Here is a 19,122-nt window from a genome sequence, read left to right as displayed (position 1 = left end):
CAAGAAACAATGGGCTTAAATTGCAGTGAGGGTGGTTTAGGTTGGACAGTAGGAAGATCTTCCTAACTGTCAGGGTGGTTAAGTTCCAGAATAAATTGCGATGGGGAGTTGTAGAATCTCCATCATTGAAGGATTTTAAGAAGCAGTTCGACAGTCAGGGATGGTAGAGTTATTACTTAGTCCTGCTTTGGATGCAGGGGACTGGACTAGATGCCCAACTGAGGTCTGTTCCAGTTCTGTGAAGTCTTTTTTCCACACAATTACCCTGTGGAACTTATTGCCAGGGTGATAGCCCAAAGTATAACTGAGTTAAAGAAGAACTAGATTAGTTCATGGAGAACAGGGCCAGCACTGGCTCTTGGCCAGGGATGTAACCCTCTGCTTGCATGGATGTTAAACCTCTGACTGCCAGCAGCCAAAGCCAATGTCAAATCTCCTTGCCCTGCTCTGTACATGCTCCCTGAGGCTCAGGCTCCAGCAGTGGCTAATGGGCGAGATGGACCATTGGGCTGACAGCTGCAGCTTAAGAGCCTCATGTGTCAGTAAAGTGGGAAACAATAGCACCTTGCAGAGGTTGTGATACATACTTGGATACCATCAGGCCAGGGCCGATGTCAGTTCACTAGGGCATAGGAGGACCACACTGAGGCAATGGGCCTGTGTATTAGCCTAGACCACTGGTGCTGTCCTGGGAAAACAGCAAGGGGCTGGTGCTTGAAAGGCCAGAGGACTAAGAGTGATCACAAGAAGCATTTTCCATATGCCCAGCCCGAGCCTCAGGCCTTCCCTCCCTCAAGACAGCACTTAGACAAAGAGGATTATTTGATGGAGACTACGAGCCAGTTATTACTAAAGGCTGCTGCTTGTTTGCAAAGTCTCAACTTCCTGTGGTTGAGTTCAGGCCCAACCTTTCAGTAATATGCTGTAAGACGGTTCCCAAGGAGGTGGATAATCCCATCACTACACCTTCCTTAGGCACCTGTGAGTAGGAGGCAGTTCTTGGCTCAAGCATGGCTCCTGTTTTCACCTCAATCATGTAAAATCATCGACCATAGCTACTACTGGCCTCTGGTGAAGACAGGGACCTGGCTGGAGCCTGCTACCTTCTCAGAGAAGCTGCAATGGTGCATACAGCCCATTCATCCTCCCCCCCCCCGCTCAGAGCATGGGTTCAAGAGCTCTGGAAGCAGAGAGGTAATAGAGCCTGCTAGTCAGGTCACTGCCTTCTCATGCACTTTTCCCCCTCTCTGTGCCTCAGTTTCTCCTCCCACCCTTCTTAGGGTGTAAGCTTTGAGATGGGGCTGGGTGCTGCACATTTAGGCCATCCCTATGGGCTTCCCTCTCAATTGGGGCCTGTTGGGGTTATTGGACTTGGTGAACCAAGGTTTAAAACTCAGATATTGCCAACCGGTGGCACAGAGATCCCCTTTTCCACTCTCCCTCCCACTCCAGCCTAGGTCACGCAGGAAGAGCCCAACACCAGAGCATTTAATTCATCTTTATTAAAAACCTAAAGAGTCTCTTAAAAAAAAGCCACAGCTGTTGTTTAAATGAGTTTCCTGTTCACAGTTTGTCATGTTAAAATGAAACCAGCAGGACACACACTTCATCAAAAAGGCCACTTGCTCCACTACAGCTAGGTTCCCTACAGTTCACGACAACACCGTTACACACATTAGCAGGCTGTGGCTCTAGGGGAGGTAGGCTGAAGAACCACGTCCCTCTCCGCAAGACGCAGCCTAACCGCACGGACGCCCATTGACTGGGAATGGCTGAAGAGCTGGGCTCTTCTTCGGCCCGTGCTTTCCCCTTTGAGATCCAAGTGTTGGAGAACGCAGGCCTATCCCTTGAAGATGGCCAAGTCTGAGGGGCAGGAGGCTGCATAGCTGGCTTGACATCTGGCTCCTCTAAACTTCAGTAGTGAGCCGTGGCTAGGCCATGGCAAGAAGCCTGCTGCCACCCCTCCATGGGGTGAAGTCAGCCAGCAGCCTTGGGGTTCCTCCAGCGAGGAGCTTCCCCGTGGAACTTTATGGAAGATGAGCAGAGTTTGGTGCTCTTCAGCACAGCAAGGGTCTCTTCTCCATGCCCACTGAGGTCCTCAGGTAAGCCATGGATGGCACCAGAGAGGTCCCCGCCACAGCATCCAGCCCAGCGCCTCCCCTGGAGCCGAGCAGCACAGTAGAGGGAAGCGGGGCTGAGCTGTTATGGTGGAGATGGCACCATGGGGCCTTCCTCTCTGCCACCAGTAGTCAGGAGGCTGGACCTAGGCAGAGGCTTCTTGTAAGCCAGCCTACACATAGACACAAGGGGCGAGCAGCTAGGGTGCAGGGCTGCCACAAAACACACCCCCTTGCCAGAGGCTTGGCCCCTGCAGGAGAGGAATTCCCAGCCCCCCTCCAAGCCTCTCCACCCCACTCTGCCCATGACCCTCCCCAACCCCCTGCACCCAGGCCCGACCTGAGGATCCAAGCCTTCAATCCACCCCCCACCCATCCACTATCAGGGCTCTTTCAGCTACTGGAGTTTTGGCTGGGCAGCGGCAGTCAACAGAGAGAGCAGATCTGTGCATAAAGGCTACACCCACAGCAGCAAAAAGCAAACACAACAACTCCACACCCCCACAATGCAACAGCAGGAACGTCAGCGAACGCCTCTGCTCTCTTCCAATGCAGCAAGCAAATCATGGCAAACTACCCCCATGCATGCAGCACAGCCCCCCAGCCCCGGTCCATGAGCCCAGCTCCAAGAGCATGGTGGTGGGGGGGAAGAGAATTAGAGAACATTCATTGAAGAGTTAGGTCCAGCTTTAAGGCCATGTCATTCTTCCTCCCCCCATCCTGCCACAGGCTAGACAGATCATGGACCCAACTGACCCACCCCAACTCTTCGATGTCTTCGAGGGGGAAGAGCCCCTGGGCAAGGAAAGTTCCACCGCCGCCATGGCTTCGATTCTTCCAGCTACACCATGGGCGGTTGGCACTGTTCTCCTGAAGGAAGAGGCCTCTTCTAGCAGCGGGTGGGAAGGAGGTGAAGAGATGGGCTTGGCTGTTTGAGAACTGGCTGGGAACTGCTAACCCCTCTTCCAGCCTCTGCCGAAGAACCTGTAGATTTTAGATTCCTTATGGAGGCCACCAGGGCTAACAAACTAAAAGGGTCTCTTAAGGGACCAGACTCAGGAGGTATGTGGCAGGCAGGGGCTCTTAGGGGCTCACCCCACCTTAGGAAGGGGCTTGCAAAAGAGAGTTTTGCCCATCCTGCTGTTAACCCTTCACCTGCAGGCTCTGGGAGCTCCATGGAGCTGGGGAAGAGGGGACAAGATCAGAATTCAGACATTTGAAACCAAAGTCAAGGACTCGGGGGAAGCAGCTACGTCTCATCCCAGTGCAAGTTCTTCCAGTGGCCGCCTCCGCCTGGTTACTTGGGAAGCCACTTGCTCCACTGTGGGCCAAGAGGTAGAAGGAAAGTTCTGCGTGGCTGGACCAGAGGCACTGGCCAACCCACCATGCATGATCCCCCAGAAAAGCCAAGGGAAGGAGAAGAGCAGGTCACAGCAGGGATTTAAGCCACAACAGTCAGAGTCTTCAACCAGAGGAGGTGTGGGGAAGAGGGGGTGAAGCCAGCGTGGGTGGGGGAAGTCAGTGGAAGGTCTCCACCTCCACCACCGTCCAGTCGCCCTGGGGAGACGAGACGTCCTCGGGGGAGAAGCTGGTGACTGAGGTGATGCTGGCCCGAGACTCATCCAATGGTGACAGCAGGTCTGTCCACTTGCCGAGCTCCACCTCACTCATGACAGGGGCCCCTCTGCCCCCCACTGGCATCTCCCCAGTGGTGGAGAAGAGCAGAGTCCGGCTGATCAGCTGCTGCATGACAGTTGCTTGGAGGCTTCCCAGGTGCAGGGGGGCCTTGTCACGGGGGTCAGCGGGCAGGAGCTGGCAGCTCCCATCCTCCTCTTCCGGCACCTGCCCAGGGGTCTCTGCGCCTCCTTCCACCTCGTAGATGGTGGAGAGGATTTCAGGGGGGCAGGGCCCCCAGGACAAGGGCCCCAGGCCAGCCCCACTCTCACCTACAACAGGGCACAGGAGCACGGGTTGGAGACAACAGCCCATGGGGAGGGGTGTCAAGACGGACGAAGGAAAGACAGGGGGCACCAACAGGACAGACTGGCATAGGCACACACAGACAGGCAGGGAGGAGAGTCCAGGCAACATCCAGGGTTAGCCCATTTGACACCACCCCACCCAGGCAAGATGCCCAAAGCGGCTTCAACTAGGAACTGGCTCCTACTTCCCCGCCTATGGCCAGATCTTCGGGATGCCTCCATGGCAGCGATACCCAGGCTGCCAGCAGCTGCCCAGGAGGGAGACAAGGTCTTGGGGGCAGTATCCTAAGCAGAGCAGCTAAGGAGAAGGCTAGTGGCGCCTTCACTGCTTCCCCCCCCCCCCCAGATGGTCTTTGCTGGGTGGAGCTACTCCTGCTGCAGTGAGTTGGCTGATGGATGCAACATTAACTGCATGTCTGGGTCCTGTACTGCAGCTAGGGACCTGGGGTTTAGCACCAAGGAGGACAGAGTCTGGTGGGAGATGCCTAGATTAGGTCCATCTCCTACCAGCCACGAAGCTTCCATTTAAGCACAATGCGCTGGGACCAACCTAGGCACAGCATCCTTCGGCTGTTAAAGTTATCTAGCGTCTCCATGACAACCGCATCACTGAAGCTGCCCATAGAACTAGGCCTCGGGTCATGGCAGGGGCCTGGTTTTTCGGCTAGATCTGTCCAAGGGAAGGTACTACAGCATCAGGTGCTCTGGTTCTCAAAACTATGGTCTGTGGACTCAGGAAAGTTCCCTTGGACCAAAACATCCAGGAGATGAGGGCTGGTGGGGTCTAGAAGAGTCTGCCCACCACATGGTGGTCTAGGGAAGGCTTGAGACGCTCTCAGCCCCATGAAGAACTTCCATGTGGTGGCCAAACTATCTCCTGGAGAACTCATGGCAACAGAACGTCTATGGCTAAGGCCAGACGTTCTAGTCTACTGCTAGGCTACAAACCAAGCAGTTAGACATCAGCCATGATAGATGGCTGCTTCCTAGCCCCCACCCCAAACCTACTTGGCTCTGCTTGCTGCTGCCAATCACACCCCACGCCCCCGCTCCCTCTAATCTCCCCTCCCCAGCCCAAGCTAAGGTAAGAGTCCTGCACAAAAATACAAAGAACAGGCCAGGAGGTCAGATCCAGATAAGTGACTCTTTATTCAACGTACTGAAAGGCTAAAAAGTTTGGCCCCCAATCCTCCACCCAGAAACGGAAGAACATTAAAACACAGATGTCTTCCCCCTAGGTGCCCATGATCCTGGGGGGAAAGCCTGATCTAGACACAGAATAATGTAGGCTATGAACGAGGGACTGTACAGCAATGTCAGACCCTTCTGGCTAGGTGGGAGATAAACACCGGGAGAGGAAGAGGGGGAACACTGATGGGGCGGGGGGGAGATTCCCTTCAGCAGGGGGTACTATTGCACATGACTGAGTTAAGCTTTAAGGTACCTCGGCGATGGCACTTGGACACACATGGCAGGCTCCTCTATACGTTACCTGCCGCCGGGCCACGGGGAGCAGTGCCATAGGGCTGGGAGGCCGGTTCCTCCTCGTCCGCCAGGCCCATCTGCAGGGGGCGTTCCAGCTGGCAGCCCCAGTCCCTGGGGAGGGAGATTTTGCTGTGCTCTTCTGTCTCGGGGAGGCTGGCCGGCTCGGCGCCCTTGGGGATCTGGTCTCTGGTGTTCTCGGTCAAGTGCTCTTCGCTCTCCAGGGAGGAGAGGCCGGGGCTCTTCCCGCAGCTGTCAGTGGAGGGAAGGTGGAAGGCAGCATCGAAGGAGGTGGCCGAGTTGGTGGAGGCCGGCGTCCCCGTGCCAGCATCACCCGAGCCCAGCTCCGACTCCTCCAGGGACGGCTTGCGGGGCGGGGAGGCTGCCCGGCACACCAGGGGCTTGCCCATGGCAGGGAAATCAGGCTCCTTCAGGAGGTCTCCGTCCAGCTCGCCCTCCTCCTCAGAGGACACTGTGGGCAGGTCACCTAGGAGCTCGTCTGCTGGGAGGGTCTCTGCCTCATCGTCCCCCTTGTCCATGTGGATCCCCAGGTCCTGCTCCCCCAGCAGGTCCTCCAGGGGGCTGCGAGGGAAGGTCTGTTCTGGCTTCTCGTCTGACTTCGACTCCACACCAGAGCTGCTGTCGTACTCCCGCAGCTCCTCTGGGGTGCTCGTCTCACTGCTGCTCTTGCCGGCCAGGTCGGGGCCGCTCAGCGTGCTGGACTTGGAGGAGCGGCTCTTGGGCGGCCCCTCCGACTCGGCGCTACTGGACCACAGCTGCCCCGGGTGCGGGGGGCATTGGGCTGGCTCCTGGGGCAGCTCCAGGCTCTTCAGGGGCAGGCTCTGAGGCTTGTGCATGGTCACCTCGGGGCACAGCGGTGACCCCCGTTGGGCATGTGGCTCTGGGTCCTCCAGCACATCAGCCCCACCCTTCAGTAAGGGCTCCCCTTCTGCAGACCCCACCTTGGCAACGTCTCCAGGAGAACCTAGGTGGTCGTATCCCAGCTCGGCTTCCTCAGGACTTCTCAAGGCGACTCCGGCCAGCTCAGCAGGGAGAGACCCCCCAGCACCAGAGAGGGACATGCCAGGAGGAGAAGCAAGGCTGGGTTGGTCTTCAGGGCCCTTGCTGTCCTCAGGGAGCTGTTCTGTGGGGGGAGCAGCCGCCGCCTCCCCTGGCTCATGCCCTGCACGGACAGGCTCTCCGCTGAGCCCCTCTATCCCCTGGGAAGCAGCCACTGCCTCTGTACTAGTCATTCCTTCAGCATCCAGATCCTCCATCTTTCCAGAGCCCCTGCGAGCGCCCTGTGTTCCTTTCTCCAGGGGAAGAGCATCCTGGGTCTCCTGTCCATGCCCTGGCAGGGTCAGAGAGAGACTCCCCTCGTTCCGCTCCTCTCTCAGCTCCACGGCTCCTGGCTCTGCCACATCTTCTGGGGAGACCCCCTCCAGGCCAACCCGAGGCAATGAGTCCATCTCGTGCATTGACCACTCTGCCTCTGGCTGTGCCGGCGTCTCTTCCTCCCGCTCCCCCCCTCGCAGAGGCTCTGCCGGGTGCTTCGGTGACATGGATAGAGATTGCCATCTCCCTGTGCCACCCCGAGGGATCTCTTCACTGAGGGGCAGCATCTGGGAGGCCCCGGCTGGGCAGGAGGAATCCAGCTGGGCTGGGGCCAGGCAGGTCATGTCCTGAACCGCTCTTCCTTTGCCTTCCGACCACAAGTCCAGGTGCTCAGCAGGCATCAGCGCTTCCTGGCAGGGCAATGGTTCCCCCTCGGCTGCTAGGCCAGTCTCACAGGGGTCTAGAGGCATAGCCGGGGTGTCCACCAGGCTCTGCTCTGCCTGGGGTGTGAGCATCTCATCAGGGAGCTCTGTGCCCACTGGCTTTGGCCCCCAGGTACCTGCTGTGGGCAGCATCTCTCTGGGAGGAGAGCCAACCTCTTGTGGTGGGGAGAGACCAGTCAGCTGCTGGTCTCCAGGACAGCTCTCTTGGTGGGACAGAGGCTCAGCTGCCACCAGCTCTGGGCCAGATGAGCCTCCTCCTTCCTGGGGTGCTCCACCTCCAACCACCCCTTCCAGGTCCCTGACGGGTGTTTGCTCCCGTGAGCTATAGGCTGGAGGTGCTGGGAGCAGAGCATCCTTGTCTGCAGGGACCGGCTTGGGCAGGAGCGGGCCCACCTCTGGCGTTAATCCTTGCTCATCCAGAGGCCTCACGGCGCCCTCAGGGGCTGCCCTTTCCGTGCCAGGCAGGGCATCAGGAGAGGCCACAAGGACATTGGCAGCAGCTTCCTTGGCCTCTCCCTGCCCTGAGGAAAGCAGCTTTTTCCTGGGCACAGGCACTGGCTCCAGGTTGTAGCTAGCCTCTTTCTTAGGGGGCTTCTTGCCAGGGCTCCCAGCAATCAGCCTCTTCGGGGTGGAGGCCACCGCTCTCTGTGGGGTGACAGGACGGCTGCCCCCTGCCTTGGGAGAGGTCTTCGGCCCCGGAGGCCCTGGCTTCTCCAGGCCCTTGGGAGCGGCAGGGACTGGGTGGCTCTTGGCCTTGGGCTCCACCGGGAGCTTGGCTTTGGCAGTTTTGACCTGGCCAGCAATCTTGTCGAGGGCAGGGTTTGAGCCAGCTAGCCGGGCCCTGGAGATGGGGGCAGCTCTGACGAGGTCTGTAAGGGACAAGAAAGAAGCCAGGTCTCAGGGCCAGGCTGCAGATTTATAGCCAATTGGAAGTGCCTTCTGGGGTAACAGACCAGGCCAATAGAGGGCACTGTGAGCTGCTGCAGCACCCTGGGAAAGCCACTGGGTCCCACGAAAGTGGCCCAAGTACCACCTCACTCCATGGGGCAAGGATAGAGCAGGCTTTAAGCCACCTTGGTGGTGGTCCTAACGATGGCCCTGCCCACAGAGTCACTGGGAGCAGCCCCGGGGCTGCTCCAACTCATGCGCTCCCTTAGGAAATGAGAGAACACTCCAGCTGCATCCCTAATGCCCAGGGCGGGGAGCTGAGCCCTGGGATCGGCTCCATGCTGGCTGGGGTCCCCGTGCCCCCCAGCATGGTGGGCCAGGGAGAGACTCTCAGAGGAGCTGAGCCCTGAGCAGCACGTCGGGGCACTGGGGTAACAAAGTGGGGGGGTTGGGGGGGTGGAGATCGTTCCTTGGACATCCCACCGCTGGGCGAGCGAGCGGCAGCAGCCCGCTGCCCGGAGGAAGGGCCACCCCCGCTCCTGCCCAGGGTCAGGGGGAGCCCGGCGGCCCAAGCGGGCAGCAGCCTACGAATACACCTCGCCCTTTGCCCCAGGCACCCTTCCCAAGGGATCCAAGCAGACCCTGGGTCTCAGACGCCCCGGCTGCCCGCGCGGTGGGGTCACCGTAGCTTGCTGGTGTCAGATCGAAGCCGCCTACCCATGCTTAGTCGCGAGGCGCGTGTACCTTTCTTTGCGGAGGCGGCCGTGTTCTTCTGCTGCTGTGGTACTGCTGAGGCCTGGCCACCAGGTGGCGCCATCTGCTTAGGTTTGGCCATGGCTGGTTTGTTACTGGCCAGGGCTCTGGTGTACTCCGTCCCTGGAGCAGGGGGTCTGAAACCAGAACAGAGAGGGGTGAAGGGAGAGAGAGAAGCCAGCAGGTGTTTGTCTCATGCAGTCAACAGAGATGGGTCCATGTCACACCCTGAATATCTGGATGTTCTCTACGCTTCTCCCATGCAGAGCTCAAAGCCCTGTTCTCCTCACTCTACATATGGGGAAACTGAGGCACAGGGCAGGGCAGTGACCTGCCCAAGGTCACCCAGCAGGCCAATGGCAGAGCTAGGAATAGAACCCAGGTCACCTAAGAGCCAGTCCTGTGCCCTGTCCACCAGAGGGACCAAGTGGTACAGCCCAGGGGATGCCAGAGCAAGCTCCCCCAGTGCACGCACTGCTGCACCACAAAGGGACTGCCTAGTACCAGTCTGCAGTGGTCTGAGACGGATGTTCCCAACCCTGACTGGGGGACTCCTTGCTCCCTGACTAGCTCGAGCAGGGGTCACTGTATCATCTGCGCACCTCACCATCTTTACTGCTGTTACTCCAATGTACCCAGGAGGGGAAACTGAGGCAAAGGGGACAAAGTGGTTTGCTCGATCTCACACAGGGAGGCTGTGGTGGTGCTGGGAACTGAACCCAGTGTCTCAAGTCCCCAGCTTTTTAGTGGGACCCAGCGGCTTTCCCAGGGTGCTGCAGCAGCTCACAGCGCCCTCTATTGGCCTGGCCTGTTATCCCAGAGTTCTAGTCACTGGGCCGGCCTTTCCTTTCTGCACCGAGAGGCACTTGGCCACCTACCAAACAAATCCAAGCCATCCAGGCCCTTTGCCAGCCCAGGAGCTTAGGGGATCTGAATAGAGGCCACGTTCTTGCAAGTAGAGGCTCACCCTCTGGAGAGCTCTGACTGGTGCCCCTCCAACACCCCCTTTGTCTCCCAGCTGCAAGCCCCCTCGGCAGGCAGGACGCATTGCAGCTGCAGCGCCTCTGAACATAAGTGCTGAATCCATCAGTCTTGGGGTTACAGTAAAACCCCTTCCGAATCACAGCCGATTAGCCCCACCATATCCACACTGAAGGGCAGCTTGCCGGGCCTCCCCGGTGAGCCAGAGCCCTGGCCTCCCCCCAGTGCTGGGATCAGGGTTTTGAGAGAGAAAAACGGGAAGAACATTTGAAGTCCCATTCAAAGCAGAGTTTCCCGCTAACCTGCGGGGTGGGATGCTGAGAGCCCTCTAACCCCACTAACACACTGGGGGAGTGAAACTGACTAGCCGCTCAAGTGAAACTGACAAGCTTGACTTATCTCAGGAGAGATAACTTATCTCTTGACTTATCTCAGGGAGCTGCACTGCAACTGTGGGGCCTATTTCCAGCCCCACTGGTATCCTGTCTCCAGGCAGAGTTCCTCTGAGCAGCAGGTGGCCAGGGTTCTCTGCTCAGAATCCCTGTCAGGTGCCCTCATTTTGACACACACACCCCCCTCGCTCCCACATCCTTGTTTTCACATGTGTTGTCCCAAGTCCTCGGCTGATGGGGTGGGGGTTAGTTTTGGGTGGGCCTAGCCCCCACCCTTCCCAGAATTCAAACAGGCCAGTCCACATGGGAGCCAGGAACTGGGCACAGTGTTGGCTCAAGCTTTCCCCATTACCTTGAGGCATTCAGTAAAGGTGTGCTGGTGAGAGTTGGATTTGCCTTTTAGCTATACTTTATTTTTTTTTTTAAGCTATCTAATTGAAGACAAAAGTCCACTTCCCCCAGAAGAACAGGGCTGGAAGGGAGCTCAAGAGGTCATCAAGTCCAGCCCCCCAACACTGGGGCAGGACCAAGTACACCTAGACCATCCCTGACAGCTGTTTGTCCAACCTGTTCTTAAAACCCTCCAGTGACGGGGATTCTACAAACCTCTTTTGGAAGCCTGTTCCAGATCTTTAATCTAATTGTTCAGCATAGTTAAGTTTTTCCTAATATCTAACCTAAATCTCCCTTGCTGCAGCTTAAGCCCATTACTTCTCATCCTACCTTCAGTGGACATGGAGAACAATTGATCCCAGTCCTCTCTAACAGCCCTTCATGTATTTGAAGACCATTGTCTGGTTCCTCCCCCCACAGTTTTCTTTTGTCAGACTAAACATGTCCAGGTTTTTCGCTTTTCTGCACAGGTCAGGTTTTCTAACCCTTTGATCATTTGTGTTGCTCTTCTCTGGACTCTAATTTGTCTACATCTTCCCTAAAGTGCGACGCCCAGAACTGGACACAGGACTCCAGCTGAGGCCTCCCCAGTGCCGAGCAGAGCTGGACAGTTACATAGGACGCTCCTGTTAGTACACACCAGAATGGCATTAGCCTTTTTTGCAACATTGTTGACTTGTCCTCTATAAGCCCCAGATCCTTTACAGCAGGATGACCACCTAACCAGTTATTCTCCATTTTGTAGACGGGCATTTGATTTTTCCTTCCTAAATGAAGTACTTTGCATGTGCCTTTACTGAATTTCATCTTGTTGAATTCAGACCAATCCTCCAATTTGTCACAGTCATTTCGGACTCTCATCCTCTCCTCCAAAGTGCCTGCAACCCCCCGTTTGGTGTCATGTGCACATTTATAAACTTACCCTCCGCCCCATGATCCAAATCATGAATGAAAATACTGACTAGTACCAGACCCAAGACTGACCCCTGCAGGACATCACAGCACTGGAACAACTACGAGTATGACCAGTTGCACACCCACCTTTCCCTAGTTTGCTTATGATAGAGGATCACTTGGGACTGTGACAAAAGCCTCACTAAAAATCAAGTTACATCATGTCTATGGCTTTCCCGCCACCCACTAGGCCAGAATGGGTGAATGGACTTTAAGAGAGGGTGATGAACCATTGGTACAGCTTCCCAAGGGGCGTGGTGGTTTCTCCATCACTGGATGTCTTTAAGAATAATCAAGCCTGGATGGTTTTGTTTGTTTTTGTTTTTAAGGCCACTCCCTAGTTCAGCCACAGCTCCCGAGTCATGGGACTCCTGTGTTGCGCAGGGGTCTCCTTTAGCCTTCCAGGAAGAATAGCAGTAGCTATTTCTTGTCATCTCTTTGGTTTGTTACATAACAGGAAAAAAGCCACCGTTGGGTCCCAGATAAGCCTATTTCCCAACTATGCACAAAACAAGCCAGGCCTAGTCACCTACGGCCTGCTGCTCGGACAGGTTCTGACAGCTCTCAAAACACGGGGGCCAGCAGTCCAAAAGGGACGCTGCCTTGTTCCCATACACTCCAACAAACAAAGGCCAGACAAGCCACCTGGGGCTTTGTGCATCAGGCAGGTTCACATCTGTCTGAGACAACGCATCTCTTGTAGAAAGACATCCAGGCTCAATTTAGAGGGATGGAGAATCCCCCACAGCATTCTCAGGGCTAAAAATTCACCCTATTTCTAATCTGAATTTGGCTAGCTTCAACTTCATTGATCTCATTTGGACTTCGGCTGCTAGATTAAAGAGCCGTCTACCACCAGAAGTCTCCTCCCCCCTTTGGGATATTTCTGTCTCATGATATGCAGAACCACAGTCCATCGGTAACAGGAAGCATTTACTGAACCACAGACAAGCCTCCACTTAACTCATGTCCCACTTCTGTCTCTGTTGTTTACCAGGGACCACTCCCTGACTGGAATGCTATGCAGCTCAGGGACATCTAGTGGCTGAACAACATACCGCCAGTGAACATCCCACCACACACTAATGGGAGAGAAAATTCTGAAAGGTTTCTAACACAGAGTCTGTTTCCGTCTCATCTCATGCTCTCCCAAGTGCTGCCTCTGATCTGGGACGGTTTTCCTCTGGAAGTTCCCCTAGATCAGGGACTCCCGCTACCAGCCCTTCTCATGCTGTTATTCGCGTGATTGCGTCTGATCACATCAGATCAGGTAGCACACACACCCTGCACGTGGCTCATGGCATTTGCCTCTGCCTGCTGCTCCAGGTGGGCTGGGGGTCCCAAGGGCAGGGCCTTGCCTGATCAGGAGCCATCCCACATGGAAATCTCATCCAGACCCCATCAAATGCCAGCCTTCCTAGCACCACCACGTGCCCCCTTGCTGGGTATCCTAGGGCAGGCTTTTTACCCAGCCCCTCCCACATCTGTCCCCATAGTATCAAGAGCAGCCAGCAGGCAACTTCATACCATACCTGGAAGGGTTAGCAGATTCCGGTTTCTCAGGCTTCACTGAGGCCGACTTTGGGACTAGAAACAGGGAGAGAGACAGACACAGCTTCAGCGCCCGGAGATCTGAGGTTACTGATGAGGCCGCTGTTCCAATATCAATGGACATGGAGTGTGTGTGTGGGGGGGTGTTTCACGGAGAGCACAGGCTGCGTTCCAGTTCCACAGGGGTGGATGCGGGAGCAGAGAGCACAGGCTGACAGCTCTGGAGTTTAGCCCTGAAGTCTAGAGTAAGAAGCTGGAGGGGCTGCCCAAAGCTCTGGGCAGGTAGGTTAGTGCCAGGGCAACAGGACTCCTGGGTTCTATTCCCAGCTCTGGGATCCAAGAAGTCAGGGCACACAGGAGAGGAAGCTGGTGCTGCCCCCCATCAGTGCAGTTGGGCCACCCTCCGTGGAACGGGATTTAGCTTTGGCCCCTCTGGCAGAGGGGCCGAACCCCATGGCAGTGGGAGGACGGGCACCTGGCCCGCTAGGAACGGGGACTATGATCTGCCACACTCGCTGCAAACAGGGGCCTCTCAACCACCCTGGCTATCACTAGCGCAGGGGAAACCAGGGGTTCTATCCCACTCCCCCAAGCCAGGTCACGGTGTGTGTGGGAGGGTGCGAGACTAAGGGGACCCTCCCCCGCTAAGCGCTTTACCTATCATGCCATAGCATGGCATTGCCCTGCCCCTGCAGTGGGACAGGATGCCGCAACGTGGCTCCCTTATCAGCAACACCAACCCCTGACCCCAGTCTGTCAGAGCCCTGCCAGCCGTTTTATTTGGGGGGTTCTGATCACAGCCCAGCACACCCCTCCCCCCTTTACTATAGAGCCATAGTGAGAGCCCCCCCTTCCAGCCTTCCTCCCCCCAGTCTCCTTACAGCCTTCTATCAGCCCACAGGGGACTTTCTGCACTGAGCCTTCCCCAGATCAGGACTGAACCGCCCTGGCGTAGGACAAGGGGCTGAGGAACAGGCCCTAAGGCACCTGTAGGTCCCAGGGATCCCAGCCTGGTGCCACCCCCTAGGGTTGCCAATTTGGGTTGGACGTATTCCTGGAGGTTTCATCACATGACAATCTTTAATTACTTGAGACTCCAGGACAATCCTGGAGGGTTGACAACCCTACCACCCGCCCAGACGGGCCTGGTGTTGGCAGGAAGGTGAGGAACATACCCAAGGCCACAGTTGGGACCGGCGTCTTCCTCACGGCCTTCAGCTGCCCGGCCTTGCCCGGCCCAGCCTTCTCTGAAGGCTTTGCCCCACTCTCGCCCGCCGGCTTCCTGGCCACCGCTTTGGCCGGAGTGAGCTTGGCAACGGCAGCACCAGCTTTGGGTGCTGATGCTGCTGCCGGTGGCTTCCTCTGCGAGGCTTCGGCCCTCGGGGGCACCCCATTGCTGAGCGGCTTGGAGCCGCCACCCGGGGCCGCGGGGGAATGGGCGTGGGTGGTCGCAGGCCGCCTAGCTCCAGAGACGGGGGCTGATCTCACAGCGTTCTTGGCAGGCTTGGGTTTTGCTGCAGGCTGGCCAGCTGCTGCCGCCCCTTTCCCAGCAGTTGCCGTGCCCTTGGTCTGGGGCGGGGGGGGCCCATTGGCAGTAGCTTTGCCATCCATCTTGTGCCACCCAGGTGCTGGGCAGGCCGTCTGCCCCCTCCAAGGTGATGGAGAACAGCCAAATCCTCCTCTGCCTCCGAGCTAGGACTGAAAGAGACAGACGTTAATCAGAGAGGGACCAGTTCCGCCCCACTCTGCAGCACCTCCAGCTAAAGCTTTGCCTCCCCCACCTCCAGGGAGGGAAATCTCTACTAGCCAGGGGCAGAGCTGAAAGATCAGCCCCCACCCGTAGCACACCAGGTTAGAAGCCCTGACCTCCCCAGACCTGATGGGAAAGGCCCATCCCCACGCTTTGTCCATTGATCCCATCTTCCCTGGCCACCTCTGGCTAGTAGCCTCTGAAGCATTCCAAGCACCAGGAAGAGGGGGCTCTCCTCCATCAGGCCCCTTAACAGTGGGGTGTCTTATCCCCTCCCCCAATCTTAGAGGGACTTCCCCCCACCCCATGAATAGCTCCAGCCCTGGCATCCTCCTCCTGCTCAGCCTTGCCAAGGGGCACAAAACAGTCTGTGCTGGTCACTGTCATGAGTGCCCATAGACAGAGTAGCCATGAAACTGACTAGAGCCCATACAGGTCCCCATGGTTAGGTAGAAAGATGAGCAACAGAAGCAGCACAGAGCTGCCTGCAGGTTCAGGAAGGCAGTGCTGCATTGGGAAAGACTTACAGGCTTAAGCACGAGTTTAACTTAAAACACAAAGTTAAATTCCGCAGCAGTGGATGTCAACTGCCTGCCCCTCCACACAGGAAGGGTTCCCACTCTTTTGGAGCTCGGGACTCAGACTTTAAGGTCAGAAGGGACCATTATGATCATCTAGTCTGACCTCCTGCACAACGCAGGGCACAGAATCTCACCCACCCACTCCTGTAACAAACCCCTAACTTATGTCTGAGCTATTGAAGTCCTCAAATTGTGGTTTAAAGACTTCAAGGTGCAGAGAATCCTCCAGCAAGTGACCCTTGCCCCACGCTGCAGGGGAAGGCAAAAAACCTCCAGGGCCTATGCCAATTCCTTTCCGACCCCAAATATGGTGATCAGCTAAACCCTGAGCATGTGGGCAAGACTCACCAGCCAGATACCCAGGAAAGAATTCTCTGTAACAACTCAGATCCCACCCCATCTAACATCCCATCGGGCAAATCTACCACTAATAGTCAAAGATCAATTAATTTCCAAAATTAGGGCTATCCCATCATATCATATATATGTCTCCTCCATAAATTTATCGAGCTTAGTCTTGAAGCCAGATATGTCTTTTGCCCCCACTGCTTCCCTTGGAAGGCTGTTCCAGAACTTCACTCCTCTGATGGTTAGAAACCTTTGTCTAATTAAGTCTAAACTTCCTGATGGCCAGTTTATATCCATTTGTTCTTGTGTCCACATTGGTACTGAGCTTAAATAATTCCTCTCCCTCCCTGGTATGTATTCCTCTGATATATTTATAGAGAGCAATCATATCTCCCCTCAACCTTCTTTTGGTTAGGCTGAAGAAGCCAAGCTCTTTGAGTCTCCTTTCATAAGGCAGGTTTTCCATTCCTCGGATCATCCTAGTAGCCTCTCTCTGTACCTATTCTAGTTTGAATTCATCCTTCTTTTTTGCCTTCCTCTGTAGCATGGGGCACGGGTCACTTGCTGGAGGATTCTCTGCACCTTGAAGTCTTTAAACCACGATTTGAGGGCTTCAATAGCTCAGACATAAGTTAGGGGTTTGTTACAGGAGTTAGTGGGTGAGATTCCGTGGTCTGTGTTGTGCAGGAGGTCAGACTAGATGATCATAATGGTCCCTTCTGACCTTAAAGTCTATGATTCTAACACATGGGAGACCAGAACTGCACACAACATTCCAGGTGAGGTCTCACCAGTGCCTTGTATAACGGTACTAAAACCTCCTTATCTCTACTGGAAATACCTCTCCTGATGCATCCCAAGATCGCATTAGCTTTTTTCATGGCCATATCACATTGGCAGCTCAGTCATCCTGTGATCAACCAATACTCCAAGGTCCTTCTCCTCCTCCGTTACTTCCAATTGATGCGTCCCCAGCTTATAACTAAAATTCTTGTTATTAATCTCTAAATGCATAACCTTGCACTTTTCACTATTACATTTCATCCTATTACTATTACTCCAGTTTACAAGGTCATCCAGATCTTCCTGTAGGATATCCCAGTCCCTCTCTGTGTTGGCAATATCTCCCAGCTTTGTGTCATCCGCAGACTTTATTAGCACATTCCCGCTTTTTGTGCCAAGGTCAGTAATAAAAAGATTGGCCCCAAAACCGATCCTTGAGGAACTCCACTAGTAACCTCCCTTCAGCCTGAGACGCCGAGCATTTTACAGATTGAATGAAATTTAGCCTCATACCCCATTCCCTGCAAAACAGGCCAGCTTCATTCTTATTTCACAGCTGGGGAAACTAAGGCACTGCCAGGGTGGAAATCTGCCCTGCACCACACAGCCAGTCCAAAGCTATCTGGGAATACGCCTTAGTCCAACCTGCTTGGATTGAGAGATTTTTCCCAGATGGACTCAAGTCCCGAAATCCCCTTGGATTTAAAGGGAACCCAAATCCCCAGGGATGCAACTCTGATAGCATTGGACCCCCAAGCTCACAGGGAAATCCACAAGGCCTTGTGCTTACCATCTATTCTTTATCTCCCTGGAAAATGCTGGAGCTGTTAATTCTACTAAGTGGCTGGAATACACTAGAAAGCAGTTACATAATAGAAAAATCTTTATTGTACAGGCAGGGAGCCCGTTTCCTATTTGCACCTGGGTTGCTCAGTTCTCACCAGTGTTTCGTGGACGCTCAGCCAGCTGGTCTTCACAGAGCGCGCTTACAAACACCCACCCCCCCTCCACGATCACAGCTTTCAGCCAGGAGCTCAGATTCACATTCAAGAGGACATAATCACCCAGGAGATGAGCGGTGCTGGCCCCCGTCCAGTCACGAGCAAACTAACCTGTCACAGCCAGGGCTTCTTAATCATCGGGGTGGGGGGCAGAAATGGGGAGATCTGGTTTGAAAAGGCCTGGAGAATAGAGTATTTCATGCCCTGACTCCCAGGTGGTTTCCTGCTGTGTCTAAACTGGCGTTTAAAAGGTGCGATGCTGGCCCCAAATATGCCAGTATCAGACCTAATCAGTGTTGCCAAGCCTGAGTGTGCAGAAATCAGATGATCAGCTTAAGAATTCATGCATGTGAGGGATCTGGGTCTTCTGGTTGGAGCCTGTAGAGCTAGGATTGCCAACTTTCTAAATTGCACAAAACTGAACACCTCTGCCACACCCCTTCTCCCACAGCCCTGCCCCTTCCCCCATGGCCCCACCCATACTCACTCCACCCCCCACTCCCCATCGCTCACTCTCCCGCACCCTCACTCACTTTCACTGGGCTGGGGCAGGGGGTGCAGGCTGCCAGATGGGGCCAGGGATGAGGGGCTTGGGGGTGCAGGAGGGGGTTCTGATCTGGGGCAGGAGGGTGGGGTGCAGGCCAGGGTTTGGGGTGCAGGCTTCAGCTGGGCAGTGCTCAAGAAGCTCCTGGTTGGCGGCAGAGCAGGGCTAAGGCAGGCTCCCTGACCCGACTCCATGTGGCTCCCAGAAGTGGCTGGCATGTCCAGCTCCTAGGCACCAGAGCCAGGGGGCTCTGCATACTGCTCGCACCCTCAGGTGCCACCCCCAACACCTCCCATTGCCCACGGTTCCTGGCCAATGGGAGTTGCGGAGCCAGCGCTGACTAGCAGGAGCAGCACAAGGAGCTTCCCTGATTTCCCCTCTGCCTAGGAGCTGCAGGGACATGCCGGCCACTTCCGGGAGCCGCGTGGTGTCAGGACAGGGAGCCTGCCTTAGCCCCACGATGCCACTGCCTGGACTTTTAACAGCCTGGTCAGCAATGCTGACCGGAGACGCCGGGGTCCCTTTTTGACCGAGCGTTCTGGTCAAAAACCTTGCTTGGCAATCCTCTGCAGCCCTCATGACAGAGAAGAGCTTAGAAGCATGACTGCTAGAAACTGGCTACACATGAGAGCTGATATTTGCAAGTGTTGGCAACCCTGTTATCCAGAGGAGGTCTTGATGAGTCAGGGGGTGGGTCTCAATCGCGTTAACACAAAAGTTCACTTAATATTGAAAAGCCAAGTCAAGACACTGGCTAGCGTGTTTGGAGGTATGTTGGCGGCTTAGGCCAGGACATAACCTGCTTACAGCTTAGCCTGCAACACCTCACCCTGTCTGCAAAAAA

At 55.6% G+C, this 19,122-nt stretch overlaps 1 protein-coding gene across 1 annotated transcript in view; it reads right to left on the bottom strand.

Moving 5' to 3' along the window:
- Positions 1-2,436: 2,436 nt before the first annotated feature.
- The window catches only part of LOC140900853 (uncharacterized), a 40,218-nt gene continuing 23,532 nt past the window's right edge, over positions 2,437-19,122 (bottom strand). The window contains exons 2-6 of the mRNA XM_073318756.2: positions 14,447-14,969; positions 13,253-13,307; positions 8,992-9,137; positions 5,592-8,228; positions 2,437-4,063 (exon numbers count right to left, since the gene is read on the bottom strand). Coding sequence (XP_073174857.2) covers positions 3,636-4,063; positions 5,592-8,228; positions 8,992-9,137; positions 13,253-13,307; positions 14,447-14,882 — 3,702 coding nt within the window. The 5' untranslated portion in view covers positions 14,883-14,969 and the 3' untranslated portion in view covers positions 2,437-3,635. The remainder of the gene's footprint in view (positions 4,064-5,591; positions 8,229-8,991; positions 9,138-13,252; positions 13,308-14,446; positions 14,970-19,122) is intronic.

This window comes from Lepidochelys kempii, chromosome 20 (genome assembly GCF_965140285.1).
Source record: "Lepidochelys kempii isolate rLepKem1 chromosome 20, rLepKem1.hap1, whole genome shotgun sequence".
NCBI classification, from domain to species: domain Eukaryota; kingdom Metazoa; phylum Chordata; order Testudines; family Cheloniidae; genus Lepidochelys; species Lepidochelys kempii.
This window is presented reverse-complemented; position numbering and strand designations above follow the sequence as displayed.